This window comes from Argiope bruennichi, chromosome 10 (assembly GCF_947563725.1).
Source record: "Argiope bruennichi chromosome 10, qqArgBrue1.1, whole genome shotgun sequence".
In the NCBI taxonomy this organism is placed as follows: domain Eukaryota; kingdom Metazoa; phylum Arthropoda; class Arachnida; order Araneae; family Araneidae; genus Argiope; species Argiope bruennichi.
The window spans coordinates 120,404,108-120,420,076 of record NC_079160.1 but is presented as its reverse complement, the minus strand read 5'-3'; the positions used below and the strand labels follow the sequence as shown (position 1 = coordinate 120,420,076).

The 15,969-nt window shown below is 28.1% G+C and overlaps 1 protein-coding gene across 2 annotated transcripts in view; it reads right to left on the bottom strand.

Moving 5' to 3' along the window:
• LOC129988595 (pseudouridylate synthase 7 homolog) overlaps positions 1 to 6,147 on the bottom strand; it is a 29,316-nt gene extending 23,169 nt beyond the window's left edge. Inside the window, exons 1-2 of one of the 2 annotated variants that reach the window (XM_056096854.1) lie at positions 6,011 to 6,147; positions 3,138 to 3,384 (exon numbers count right to left, since the gene is read on the bottom strand). In XM_056096854.1, coding sequence (XP_055952829.1) covers positions 3,138 to 3,376 — 239 coding nt within the window. In that variant the 5' untranslated portion in view covers positions 3,377 to 3,384; positions 6,011 to 6,147. Of the gene's footprint in view, positions 1 to 3,137; positions 3,385 to 5,530; positions 5,706 to 6,010 lie in introns of those variants that run through there. The other variant, XM_056096853.1, reaches the window with a different exon arrangement.
• Between the last annotated feature and the right edge of the window lie 9,822 nt (positions 6,148 to 15,969).

The following is a 15,969-nucleotide window of genomic DNA, read 5'->3' as shown; positions in this document are numbered from 1 at the left end:
ATAGAAATTATGATTACTCCTATATAACCATGAATTGAAGAAAAATAGTCGTAAAATATATTGTTACACAAATGCTAATACACATTAAAAAGCATTTTTAAAACATTTTTATGAAAGCAATGACCACCTTAATTTTATAATTCAGATTTAGGGTTGCTAAAATTTACTTATCTTGTTCTTGATCGCTTACTCACAAAAGCATATTGAACTTCAAATTCTATTGGGCATGTAATATTTACTACTGTACTAAAACCTTATACCATTCTGCTTTTTGTACAATGCATTTCTCTTAATTTTCAGTAATCTCAACAAAAATGGGAACTTGAAAAATAAAAGCGTTTAAATTTCAACTAATGCAAAAATATTCTCATTCAGCATTGTTTATGAGCATTACAGATAATATTCTTATCTAATATTAATTAATTTCACTAACAATGATCCTTATACATCCAATAATTTATTACATTAAGGAGTAACATGATTTAAAAATGGGTACACTTTCTAAAAATTACAACGCTATAACTTCCGAAAAAATTACAGCATAAAACTCATTTTTGCACCAAGATAAAGCTCAAAAAATTATCTTTTTAAAGATACCAATACTTTAATCTACAAATTAAGTTTCTATTTGTAACATGTTTTTAAAAAAATATTTTAACCATATTTTTTAACAATGTATTTCGCACAAAATAAAAATAAAATTTAATCTGCATGAGCACATCAATGGGAGAAAATTAGCTTTTATCAACCTGTTGCCATCACATTGACAGAAGTTCAAATTAAAAAATAAATCAACTATTATTGTAAATTAAATAAATAAAAGTGCAAATTTCAGCAAGTGTCTGTATGAAGCGAAAAAATGTGAAATATATTTTCTAAAAAGTAAATGGAGGAAAAGATTTCTATGACCCTTTACAATATCTATATTATTAATTGAATCAAACAATTAAATTTAAGACAAACTTGGTTTAATATATCTATAGGATAATCACTGTAATTGGCACCTATCAGTTAATTTTAAGAAGGGGCACGCATCTACTAACAAAATGGTCTAAATGAACTAAACAATTATATTTTATGTAACTTGAGTCAATAAATGCTCCGATGAATTAAGAATTTAAAATTTTTACATAGGTTCTTTTACATTACCCTTTGTAATCCTTTTACATGTTTACCCTTTTACATTAACCTTTGAATCATATTTAAAAATAATGTGTAAAAATACTGTGTATATTTTTAAATACTGTGTAAAATTTAAACTTCATAATTTTTTCATAAGAACATTTATTGACTGAAGTCAAATAAAATATTTTCATTTGCATCATTTAGATGTTTTGAAATTAAAACTAAAAACTGAATTTTACGATGAATTAGAGAAATTTTTGTTGAATACTTCTTTAAGATATTATATAAATTACGAAAATTATTCTGCACTGCATATACAACTTCAATGCTGAGCAACTCTGCATTCAATTTTCATATTCAAAAAAGATGTGCTTGGTTTCAGTAAAAAAATTTTTTATATTAATTGCAGTTTAACATTTCTACTCTAATTTAACATGCAAATTTTATTAGCTCCAACAGAAATTAGTAAGTAATACAATGAACAGAACTATATAAGGCCTATATAATAGTTATGACTGAATTATATAACTCTCAAACTTTGAGAGCTAAATATTTTGCAGAAAAAGCTATTAAGAAATCAAGTTACACCAAATATATAATTGAAAATTTTAGAGATCTTCTATACTGGCGAACTGCTGGTCACCAAAGGTGGCTAGTTTCTTAATAAAGATATTGCTTAGTGAACTATTGTAATATATATACACACGCATTTTTTCCCTTTTATTAGTACAGATAATAGCAATTTTCAAGAAAATTCATTCAGAAATATGAGATTGTTCAAATATTAGTAAATAAAACAGCTATAGATTCTCTTATATCTTACTTCTTTTTAAATGAATTTAATTCTGCTATTTATTTTTCTGATAAAAACGGTCTTACTTTTCTATTAATAATAGAATTAATTACCATTTATTGCAAGATATATGAATAAGATAAATGTATGTACAAGATCACATAAAATTTTTACAAAAAAAAACAAAAAAAAAAAAAAACGACAAAATAGCATTGATTTCTGAATTATATATATATTTAAAAAATACAGTTATAAAAATATCCAGAGGGGAAAAAGCTACGAAAACATTCTTATTGTGTGTGTGTTTTTTTTTCTGGCCCTGCACTTGAAAATAATATTTGATTTTTATTTTCTACCTTTATTTAATTTCCAAAATGAAAATTTTTTAGCTTTGATTCCTTTGAAGTAATATTTTCACAGGATGCTGTGCATTTTACTTCTGCAATTCCATTATCACCAATTAGCTCGACCGGAAATGCAGCTAAATATGCAAAACTGGGTTTACGAATAAACTGTCACCCCTCTAGATGCGTGCCAAGTTTTATTGCCAAAGGTCCAAATCCCAGTAAACTTACAATGCTACAAGGGTAGTGGATAATTTATTGAGCACAAATTCCTCATTCCCCTCCCCCCCCAAAAAAAATGAGAACTGGTCTCCAATTTTGTTACACACTATTGTTTTGTTGTCAAGTTCCAATGAAAGTAGGCTCTCTTTCATAATATATTGAGAAGACCACTTACTACTATTTGACAAGCAAAGCATTCAAATAATATAGATAATTTAAAATAGGATTTGTAAAAATTGCCCTGTATTTGGAAAAAAAAAAAAAATTGCAAGAATTCATTCCCCCCCCCCCCTTTTTTTGAGGAAGAAACATCATAAAACAAAGATCATCATTGGACATTGATATACCATTCTTTTCTTCTTTTTTTTTTTTTTAAATTTTGACTCGAATTGAATTTAAATATTTTTCAGCAGAATTACAAGATTTATAATTCAATTTTTATACTAAAAAGGTATATATAAATGCTTAATATAAGCATAAATGAGTAGCATAAAAAAGAATATTAAAAATTATTCATTAGGAAATATTATTAATAACTGATTTTATAAATTGGCTGATTTACAAGAACAGTTGTTACAATAAACATAAATTCAGAATTTAAATAAAAAAACAATTTATAATTTCATTTAAAAAACATGCTTTTGATAGTATACCTTTCCTTCATAACTGCTTTAAATCCAGGTAAGTCACTCAGATATTCTGTGATACCAACATCATGTTCAGATGCTCTCTTAAAAGTTTTCTCATTCTGATCAAAAGCAAGTGTGTCAGAACCAGGAATTTCATCACATTTATTATTCAGCAAAAGTTCAGACTCTAAACACTGTTTTTTATTTGGAGACTCTGCTTCTAGATCATCTAAGGAGTGTTTAGAATTACAGCTTGATTCCATTCTTTACACTAAAAATATGTATAAAAGAATATTCAAAATACATTATTTTTTTTAAATGAAAATATTAGTATAATAAATTATAAAATATAACAAATAAATGTTTATCATAAACATAATGATATTTTCATATTTAATTGGGATTTTATTATTTTTTAAACTGAATTTGGAAAGCCAGATAATAAATGAATCATAGAGCATTTGAATAAATATATACAAAATTAATGAGAGAGTGAGATTTAATCTTAATATTTTAGAAATAATTTATGTAGACAAATATCTTAAAATTATTATTCTAAAATAAAATATATAAAAGGTAAACTTTTTGAAGGAGTTCAGTATTTCTGATGACTCTTTACTGTCATTTTTTCACAAAATTGGTCATTTGCTGAAATCTAAAACTTTTGATTTTGCATACAATCATATCATTTTTCTTCAACCAAAGACAAAATGGCAAAGAAATCAAAATGCAATTACAATAATACTAATTTGAGAGATGACTGTAAGATATTCATTATATTTTATAATTGAAAAAAAATTAATAAATAATATAAAACTAAAATTACGAATACTGAATGGAGTTATCATTGGTAGACTAAGCAAAAAACACAATTTATAGATGGATCAAAAATAAGAATCTGATTTGCATTAATTTAAATCACAGTGGTGGCTCATTCACTGTAGCCCCGTATTCTTTATAATTATTTCAAAAATTTATATTTTTACATTTTATAATAGTTGCCACTCGAGAGTTTGAAGATTTTAATTAACTAAGGCAATCACTTTTGAATGTGATTTTTTTAAAATTTCTTACAAGAATTATTTATATAAAGATAATGAAGAAATGCAACAACTACTGATTTACTTACATCTTACATATAATATTTAAATACATAATCAACAATCTAACATTACTTTTTCTTTCTAACATGTCCGAAAATAAGTAGCAGGGATGTTTTCCTTTTGATTTCTTCACATATGAATACAATATGCTGTTTTTGATTACAGCTTCAGAATATGATGTTTTTGGCAAAATGGATCCAAAACCATGATTTTGAAATACATTCAATGTACTATATTTCCCCTCTGTGTAGTTTTCTTGTATGTTTCAGTCATCATGTACATTGATAAACAATTTAATCTCAACTTTTTCCAACTCTTTAAAATCTAAAGACTAATTTTAAGATATAGTACTTTAACTTTTTTTATACTTCAACTGCAAAAAAAAAAAAAAAAAAAAAAGTAAAAATCTATCTTGAGACACATTTTTTAGAGCAAAAAAAAAAAAAAAAGAAAGAAAGAAAAGAAAAGAAAAAAAGAAAGAAAGAAAGAGGGAGAAAAGAATAAGAATCCTTTTCTTTTTGTTTTGTACTTACTGGGAAAGATCTACAATTATTTTACAACCTTAGCCTTTAAATGAAGAAAAGTACTTTTATTTGAACAATTTCTCTTCTTTGTTGGATTGCTATGATAGTTGAGATTTTAAATTTTTTCCAGTTAGATCATCTTTTCAAATGTAAAAATCGTTCATGGCTCAATATTTTAAAATAAGAAAAAAAAATGTTGGATAATTAACTATACATATAAAATTAATTTAAAATACTTTTTATTACATCTAAATCTAATAGCTTAAGGTTCAAAAATTTTCCCCACTAATTTTGATAAAGAAGGTTGAACAATCCTAAAGAAGTTGAATTCGAAATATTTGTTAGTATATTATAAAGAATGGCCATATTTTAAGTTATGACTCACTGTTTAAGATGTCTTTAATTAAAATAAATCATAGGTAGCCTTAAGCAACATGAATTCTTTAAGAATATTATTGTATTTGCAAGTATCAAGTACTCCGATAAATAGATATAATGCAATCAATAAAAAAAAGTCCCAAGATGTAAGAGATTATTATTTCTTACATCTTGGGACTTTTTTTTTCTATGAATACATAAAATTCAGAATAAATATGATTGGTCACAGTTTTATCATGGAGTGAAAGAAGCATTTGTTTTCATAATAACTCATACGTCTCCTTTTTATTCTAACTAAATAGTTTAAAATTCCTTTATGAACTACCATGTACAGATTTATTTTTTTAATTTTATTATTCAAAATAATCACAAAAACATATTTTTGATCTCACAAACAAAATAACACACTTACAAATTTTCAATACTACAAGTTGTTGTTTTTAAAATAAATTACATAAAAAAGATTAACGTGTTACAAAATTATTAGAATTGCGTGAAAATTTTCAGCGACAACGATGATGAAATATGTCATGTAGACTCGTTTTTAAAAGCGATTCAACACACATTTCAAACGTAAACAAACAATGCCGGCGAGAATCGCTGCCAAATGAAGCAGCGAAAACACATAAAAAATTTACGGTTTTACCTCTAATTCATGATGGTCATTGATATGTAAGAAATAATAAAGGAAATTTTCAAATAAAGATTGCATATTTCTAAGATATCGTCATTCAAAGCTAAATGATTCATGAAAAATGTTGGAAATAAATTTTTTATTAGTTCCCAATGAAACGATCATAGACATAGATATCCCGGCTAGGGATGACGAATATTTTACAAGCGGTTATTACGTAACTAATATCAAAAAGTCACAAATACAAGTGATCAATACTTTTCAAAGAGGGATGTGATTCAAATCCTTGATACGATCTTACTGGTGATATTTTGATAGGCATGACGAATATTTTCAGTGCGGTTATTACGTAACCAATATCAAAAAGTCACAAATACAAGTGATCAATACTTTTCAAAGAGGGGTGTGATTCAAATCCTTGATACGATCTTACTGATGATATTTCGATTACAGGTTTTGGATCACGATAGAAAGTAATAATCGATACGATATCACAGAAATTTGCTGGAGCGGTGACTTTAATGGAAAGTAAGAATCGATACGATCTGTCCAATAGAAGTTCTCGAAAGAAATCTGTGATTGGATAGAAAAGTGAACGGTCCGGTTATTGGAATTATCGTATCGTATCATTGAATTACATATCACTGAAATTTATCGGAGCGGTGATTTCACCGGAAAGTGCGAGGCTTCACTGGAAAGTTGGAAGTCACCGCTCCACTCTACGAGAGTGACTGATATTCGTATTTGATGATGCACTATTCCATACAGATCATTTTTAATTGCTCATGACATGATTGACTTTGATTACATGTATTCGGTTTAGTGCTGGCGCCATCTATTGGTAGAATATAGGACTAAAGTAAACATTTTAAAGAAATGACATTTATTTTTAACTCACCTTTTCCAGAAAATGGTTTACTCTAATAAACAAATAGTTTTGAGAAAAAAGTAAAATTTAAGAAGTAAGCTGAAACATATAAATTAATTCAATCACACGTTAATTAAATTAGTAAATTAAGTATTGATTACATTTAATAAATATTATATTTAATATTAAGTAATGATTTTTAATTAATAATATGATTGAAATAACAGATATTTGGAAAGCATATTTAAAAATAACAATAGCAATATTATTTGTAATTCAAAAAGTCATGGATTATGCATCTCTATCTCGAACATAACAGAAAAGGAGAAATCTGTGAACGGATTGAAAAGTGAACGGACCGGTTATTGGAATCATCGTTTCACTGAATTGTATATCACTGAAATTTATAGGAGCGGTGACTTCACTGGAAAGTGTGAAGTCGCCGCTCCACTTCATGAGAGTAACCGGTCTTACTGGTATTCGTATGTGTTGATGCACTGTTCCATACAAATCGTTCTTAATTGCTTGTGATTTGACTTTGCATATATTCCATTTACTGCTGGCGCCATCTATTGGTAGAATATAGAAATAAAGTAACAATTTAAAGAAATGACATTTATATTTAATTCAAATTTTTCAGAAAATGGTTTACTCCAATACAGAAATTAAATAAATAGTTTTGAAAAAAATTAAATTTAAGAAGTAAGCTGAAATAGATAAATTAATTCAATCACACGTTATTTAAATTATAAATTAAGTATTAATTACAATTAATAAATTTTATATTTAATATTAAATAATAATTTTAAATTAATAATATGATTGAAATAACAGATATTTGGAACAAATATTTAAAAATAACAATAGCAAAACTACTTGTTATTCAAAAAATCGTGGATTATGTATCTCTAATCCTGGCTGTTAAAAATATACTGTAGCGGATTGAATTGAACGACGGAAGATCCTGGGACCTTGTGGTTCGCAGCCGAGTAACAAGATCACAAGATAAAAGCAATTGCCTGTGTTTCGTAGCAGTTATCGGGCTTATAAGCTTTTCACCAAAATATTAATAAATTCAATATCTACAATGGCACTGCGCTTTTCATCCAGCTTTTTAATTATTCCAATTTTATTAGCTATTTTAGTGGTTGTCAAAATAATATTCCTTTTTGTACTAATGTTTTTTTTATATTGCTTTCAAGCAGCTCATTTTATTCATATTAAATCTGTTTTTGTCTTTTACATTTGTGCATTTTATTTGATTTTAACAATCATATCTAACTTGTTAGGTTGGCCATCGAAATATGCCACTACAGCAAGCACCCGGACGCTTGACAAAATAAGGGGGATGAAAAAAGATTATTAATGTAAAAGAAAAGCTCAAAATAAAAATAAAAAGATTAAAGGTTTAAAGGAACCTATAAATTAGGCGCAGAATTTCGATAACTTTATTATGTAATCCTTTAAAAATATAAATTTTGAGATTTACGTATTTTTTATTTTTATTCTATTTATATATTGGGATTTCTATATTAATGTGAGCGAAACTATAGCAATTTACAATGTATTATTACGCAAGAAAATATGCTAGATAAATATTTTATCTCCATTGTTTTTTGAACTATTGAACTTCGTCGAAAAAAAGGGGGAGGGGAAGATGATTTAAAAAAATCTTTAAATAATTTCATATCTGCTCGAAACCGAGGTGAAAAAAAAATCGCTTTCCAATAGTTTGTCCTACAGTTTCACAGAATAAATTATCTTTTACAAAAAAAAAAAAAAAAAAAAAAAAAAAAAAATGACGGAAATTAAATCTGAAATTCATATTTTGTCACATTTCCTTTCAACTTAGTTCTAGAAACGAAATCGGTACAGTTCTCACTATAATACTTGGTTCTCAAAGGTTGAAAAATTCCCTCTTTTTAAAATTTTGTATAATATAAATAAGAATATGAACCACCATAAAAGTATTTTTCGAATTAAAGATCAAAGCGTTCTAAAATGAGTATTCATAATCAAAGAGTATATCATTTTGATTTGATTATATTAGTAAAAGAAACCTTTATATATTACGATAAAAATAGATTCGACATATATATAAAAAGCTAGTGAACGTATCTCAAAAATAGTGTTTATCACTTGTTGTCGAATGACAATATTCAAATTTAAACAAACCTTGATACGATATTCAAACTGCTTTATTCTTTGAACGTTTTTAAACTGAATTGAAATTAACGCTTCCCTTAGATAATTAAAAGAGGCATGAAATATAATTAGAAATAATCTAGAGAGAGTTCCTAAAAGGTCCTTTCAGTCAAAGGAAAGATGATATAAAAGAAAGCAAGATATTAGCTTCAAACAAAAAGTTTAATCCAATGCAAAAATAGACTTAATTGTCACCAGATAAAAAATCGTAGTAAAACTTCAGATAGGTTTCAGCATGGCTTTTCACAAAATACATCAAAGTCGTTCCAATCGTCTAAAAACTCGGCAAAATTCCGTTGTCCTGGATAAATTCCAAAAATGTAGCAAATGTCTTTTCAAATTGCCTTAAAAAATTATCACGATTACATTTAGGAAACAATCTCCAAAATATTTCAGTTTTGGCAACCATACATTAACAAGTCCAGCTGTAATCATTATGAACTAATATTCATGTCTTCCAAAACAATGGTCTTAGAAAAATGAGCTTTGTATTATCTTAAGACTAAAAAGATTACCATTTTAATGATATCAGTTTCATTTCCGTAGAATGCTTTCTCTTGATTTTAATAATATTTTTAATACAATTTAATACACTATCTGAAATAATGTTTTTAAATGATGTGATAGAATTAAAACTCACCGACGAAAACATTCCATTTGTATTTTTAGCAATCATTAACTCTGCAGTAGGATTTTCACTGCCTCCGTTTTCATTTCATATAAGTAAATTTCAATATATGCCTTTTTTTATTTGCGTAAAACAGATTCAATGGAATTCATGTTTTTCAGTCGTATCAAACAACAAGGTGAAATGCTGTATTTTTTTTTCGGAAAAAAAATGAAAAAAAAAAAAAAATAAGAAGAAAAGAAATACATTCCATATTAATCATTTAAGAAACGAAAAAGTCAAGATTTTGCGCAAAGAAACTGGTCGACAAAGGCGGCTATGTTATTTATAGTAGTAAATAATGGGTAACAATGTTTAGCGGTACGTGATGCGTGAGGATAGAACCTGGGACCTTTTAGTTAGCAGTCCAATAACTTAACAATTATACCAAAACGATCGTTCGGGTAAAAGAGTTGTTAACTGGCTTATATGCTATTCACCAAAAATGCATAAAAATGGTCGCATGCATATGTTGAGATTTATTCTTGATGAGCATTAATGCGACGAATTAGCCTATTTTATTGAAACTATCGAATCAATTCCATTGAGATAATTCATGGCCGCAATTTTCATTTATTACTAAATTAAGTTAATCTCAAATTATAATAGTATACCATAGTTATTTTTAATTAATGAAAATACAATTTCGGAAGGATATGAAGTTTTCAAAGATAAATAAATTTGATCATTTTCTTGGAAATATGCTGATATGAAGTGCTTAAGGGAAACATAACAAATAAAGATTGTAGCTAGGTATGTATCGAGATAATATAATCTAATATATAAAAATGAATTTTTGTTTGTTCGTATTTTATGCACTGCTGTACTATTCAACCGATTGCGATAAAACTTTTCCAATTTGCTTTTTGGGTTGAAGAATATTTTACGAGCGGTTATTACGTAACCAATATTAAAATGTCACAAATACCAGTGATCAATATTTTTCAAAGAGGGGTGTGATTCAAATCTTTGATACGATCTTACTGGTGATATTCCGATTACAGGTCTTGGATCACTATAGAAAGTAACAATCGATACGATCTGTCCAATGGAAGCTATCGAACAAGAGTTCGATCATGAATAGGGAAAGTCCCTTACCCATTGAAGTGAACGGGCCTGTTATTCTTCGAATTATCGTATCATTGAATTGTATATCACTGAAATTTATCGAAGCGGTGACTTCACTGGAAAGTGCGAAGTCACCGTTCCACTTCATGGGAGTGACCTTGACTTTCCAATATTCGCATTTGATGATGCTCTATTCCATAATCATTTTTGTGTGATTTCATAACCTTGTGTGATTGCATATATTCTGTTTACTGCTGGCGCCATCTATTGGTAGAACAGAGAACTAAAGTCACCATTTTAAAGAAATGACATATATATTTAATTCAAATTTTTCAGAAAATGGTTTACTCCAATGAAGTAGAAATTAAATATGAAGTAGAAATTAAATAAATAGTTTTGAAAAAAAAAATCAAATTTAAGAAGTAAGCTGAAATAGATAAATTAATTTAATCACACGTTGCTTAAATTAGTAAATTAAGTATTAATTACAATTAATAAATTTTAATTTAATACTAATGAATAATTTTTAATCAATAATATGGTTGAAATAATAGATATTTGGAGCAAATATTTAAAAATAACAATGGAAAAATTATTTGTTATTCAAAAAATCGTGGATTATGCATCTCTATTTGCTTTCACTTGCACGAAGTTTATAGGCATAGTGCCTATAAACTAAACAGTTATCATATCTAATATATAAAAATGAATGTTTGTTTGTTCTTATTTTATGCACTGCCGTACCGTTCACCCAATTAAACTTTGCCAACTTTTTGTTTTGAACATAGAAAATCCATGTTTTTTACATGGCCAGTTGTATGTTGGATGCCCATGTGTCGCCATGAAATTTATTTGTTTTTGCTGCAGATGGGAAAACAAAAAATATTGTCTACCTTGAAGCACTTGAATAATAAAGTAAAAAATAATATTAAAAAATATTATTTATACTTCTCCTTTTTAGATTATTTAATATAAATGAATATATTCATTATCGACAAGAAAATAAATATCATTCTTTCTATCATTCTTAACTAAACAAAATTGCCATTTTCAATGACAAACGATTTTTTCCAAAATTATTTCTTCTGCGGCAGCAACGAGTTGTGTACCAGCTAGCACATAATAAAATAAAAATATTGCATACGACTCTTGTCACAAATTCTAAGAGATTTGCATTGGTATAGTGGCATAATATCATTCTTTCGCCCCATCTTCATTTGATGCAAAGTGACTGCAAACTGTACCGGGAACATATTTTCTTTGCTTCCCCTTATCATATTCATTAAAAAGGGATATGCTAACGTTTTATTTTTATGGCACCCTATAAGATTGTGACCGGGATTAATATCTTTTGTCCGCCCTCATTAATACGCCACTGCAGACTTGACTACAGTTATCCTTTCATGCATAATTTCCTTGTAGTCAGTTTTATTACATTTCCAATTCTTTGTCGTGTAACTAAAGTGTTTTTCTCATTAAAAGGTGTTTTTTTTTTTAAATCTCCAAAACATATTCTTTCCCTAGTTGAGGTTCTCTATCGAGTTTTCGATTGTCAACTCACTTTTTATGTGACTTTGAATTTAAAGTTTTAGTTCTTCTATTAAAAGCTATCTCATGCATCTTTTTAAGCTCACACCTCCTTACTGTCAGAATTCAACAGCTAACTGGCGTTACTACATCATTTTGAAAATATACTTGATACTATCTACTTAATACTATTAATATGTTTTATTTAAAATTATAAAAGAATCATCATAATTTTCTCACGTTGCTTCGCAATTTACTTTTGGAAAATGATGCCAATATATTTTAAATTTCCTTTTATTTTTCAATTTAATATTTGCATTATATTCTAAAACTGAAATATAATAAGGTTAATAAGGTACGACCTATTTCGAAGTTTAATTAGATACCGCCTATGTAATTTGGGAAAGCGTAAGTTGAAATGTTATTATAATTCCAACCATTCCATTTCAGACGAACGATTAAAAATTGAAAGCCTGATGATTTTGCATTGCGATTTTGAATAATTGTTTAAAAATTAATTAAGCAACCATAAATAACATAAATCACATCTTTGTCTAATTTTATTAAAATAATAACAATACTATATTTTTTACAAAAGACGCAAACACACACACACACACACACACAATACAATACAATACAAATGTATCCAAATAATCTTGTCCATAAAAGGGCTATAAATAAAAATTAAATAATTTATTAATGAGCCCCTCAAACAAAATTATCGACTGAGGGTGGTTTATTTTCTATCAATAAAAAAACTAGAATTGCAGAAAAACCTTTCGTTCGTCCACTCTCGACCAAATTTTTAGGCCATAAACATAAAGTTAAAATATAGCTCTAGGAATGACCACTAGTACCCCACCTAAAGGTAAGGAGATAGTGATCCATTCATCTACAATGAAATCCATACTATTTTTTTTTTCTTCTTGACTTTGAAAAGAAAAGTAGAATTTAAATACTGATGTGTTGATAAAGAACAATAGAAATCGAATGGAAAGGAATCACCCATTCTCTGCTGGGGACGTGACTTTGCCCGGACAAAGTGAGAAACTCATGTAACTGTAGTTAAGGAACGCATAAAAAGAAGCAATTTCGGTAAAAGTCTAGTCTTTTGATTTCTGAACGACGTCCAACCGAGCTTTTCTAAATCTAGACCTTTGTCAGGATTGTTTAGGCAGTGGGTTAATTAAGTTGTAGTCAAGAAGCGTCATTGATTGATTGAGAGCGCTTAAAAATTACTACACCGATTTTTATTTTTTATTTTTGAAGAAAAACATGTATAAGTATAGCCGTAACCTCTGTGAATAATAAAAATAAATGTACTTGTGGGAGTGTTTGGGCTTCACAAAACCGATCGGTAAATTTAGAGTTAACAAATTTGGCAGGGGTATAATTTGGAGGGTGGAAATGGGGAATGTAAAGCAATTTTTTAAAAATTTTAATTATAATTTTTTTAACTAAAAAAAAATTAAGCAGCATTTTTGCATTTTTCATGATAATTTTTGAAAGTATTACAACTCGAAAATATCTCTTATGTCATCTTAAAATTCAAAAATTGTCTTTTTTGAATGATATTAATATTTTGCTATACATTTTTTCCAATTTTTAACGAATTAAAAAACATATTAATCTTATTTCTTATTTCAAAACAAAGACGATTTGATTTTCACTTCACATCGTGTAAGTGAAAATCAAATCGTCTTCTTTGTGGCCACAAATATTTCATCTTGATTTTTTTCAGCATTTGATAATCAAGGTATGTATGTTTTGGCTTATTTATCTTTGTTGAGCATGTTTCAGTATACAGTACGCTTTCAATAAAAGATATCATGAACTTTGTTCATGTTTTAATAAAACTTTGTTGCTCTACAGTTACTGTTTAATTTTAGAAAAGAGCAAAGATGAAAATTTTTATAAGGGCTTCCATTTTTAAACATTACAGCTTTTTCTTGTGCTTTAATTAGACACATAAAAAATATTGATCGAAAATGAGGCAAATGCAAATCAGAATGAGCAGAATGGTGTAATGCCTCTAAAATGTTATGGATTATAAGTTTATGAAAACTTGAATTTTAAAAATACTTGCCCGAGGAAGTCATTAAGATATAGTTATACAAAATATTTAATTCAAATTTGTTAATATAATATAAATTTCAATTGAAATTTTTTTATAATTATTAATTTTGTTAAATCAACTAGCTAGTAGTTAATCAACTAGCTATCATAATGCGGCTAGTTTTAAATGGATTAAAAGCAAAAACATAATTAAGGCTTATAACGACGCAGCCATTAATTTTTGTAATATTACATAAAATAATGCATCAATTAAAAAAAGGTATTCAAATAGAAAAAAATTTTCAAACAGAAAGTTTTTGTCATTAAAAAGGATAAAGAGTTATTTTTTATCGATATTAAGGCAATCTAATTTAAATGTTTTATCTATAGAATAGGCCAGAAAATATAGATAATACCAAAATTAACTATAAATTTTCTTCAAATAATTGCCTTAAAAATTTTATAAAGTATCCAGTACTCCTTAAAACTTTCTCTCTTACTCTTTATTAAACGAGTTATCTCCCTTTCTCTACATAAAATTATAAACATTAAGTAAATCTGAGAATGCCTTGTATGACATTGGCGAACAATAATTACGAAATATTGAACTTTGGCGTGAATTTAAAGTTTTTACTGAAGCTATCACGTGATTCTTGGCAATAGTTTTGATTCATCCCTGAAATTTAATAATAGGCACTCGATAATCAAATATGCGCTTTAGAGCGCTGTTTCCAATTTATTAAAACTAAAATGTAAGTCAGTAGTCACAATAATCATATACCAAATCTCATATATTTAAATTGTTGCATTATTCAGTTAGCGTGGTTACATGCTTATGAAAGTACAGAGTGTCAACCCTTTGACGCATTTGATTCCAATTTTGATAAGTATCAATACTTAAGATGTTAAATTTGTGAAGTAAATTTTATCCATCTAGCTCTCTCTGTTTTATAGTTACCGGAAGTCTTCGGTGTCAAGGATATTATAGAAACAAAGCATTTAATACGTTATTGCCACTTTTCTATATAGCCCATCGGATACCACCCACCGAAAGGTCGAGGCGTTGTTTTCGGAAATCCCGATGAAAGACGTTTAAGTATGGGAATTCGAAAATGGCAAAATAGAAAACATTGTTCAGGTTCATTCCGTCTCGGACGAGAGTGCACGAATCGAGAACGATTTGAGCCAGTATTTCGAAAAGGCACTCTTGAGCGCTCGAATAAAATCGCATGATAAGGAATTCGATAAAGACTTCCGAGAGGTTTTGAATAAAATTTAAAAAAGATATGACATATTGCATAGCTGTCTTTCATAACGGCATCGAATTCATCCTGCGAAAAGATAAAAAAAAAACAAAAAACAGAACAAAAGGGAATCTTTGCAAAAGGGCATTTTGGAAAAAACGGCACATTTTTCATTCTTTCTCCAGACCCTATGGGGTCTGTTGGAAATTTCAAATCAGGATACCGAAATATACCGACAGTCATCGAAGAAATTGGAATATTGAAACTGTTCCAGAATACAAATCGACAGCAGTTCAATGATTGTTTCGATCTCACCGACCCTCTATGTCAAATCAATCACGTGAATGTAGTTCTCAAAATCGAGAGCTTCTTCCGGAATCTGATTATCACCGATCGTTTCTCGTCCACCGTCGATGTACTAGTTTCATTGATTTCATTTCCTCAGCAGCCGGCGATCAGTGTTCCGGTAAGCGACGAAACGGAAGGCGTCATCTATGAAATCGTATCGGGCTGACGAGAGAAAACGTGTGCAAAAGCAGAAATAATTCCGTGGAACGGTTCAGCAGGTGTGAAACAATTC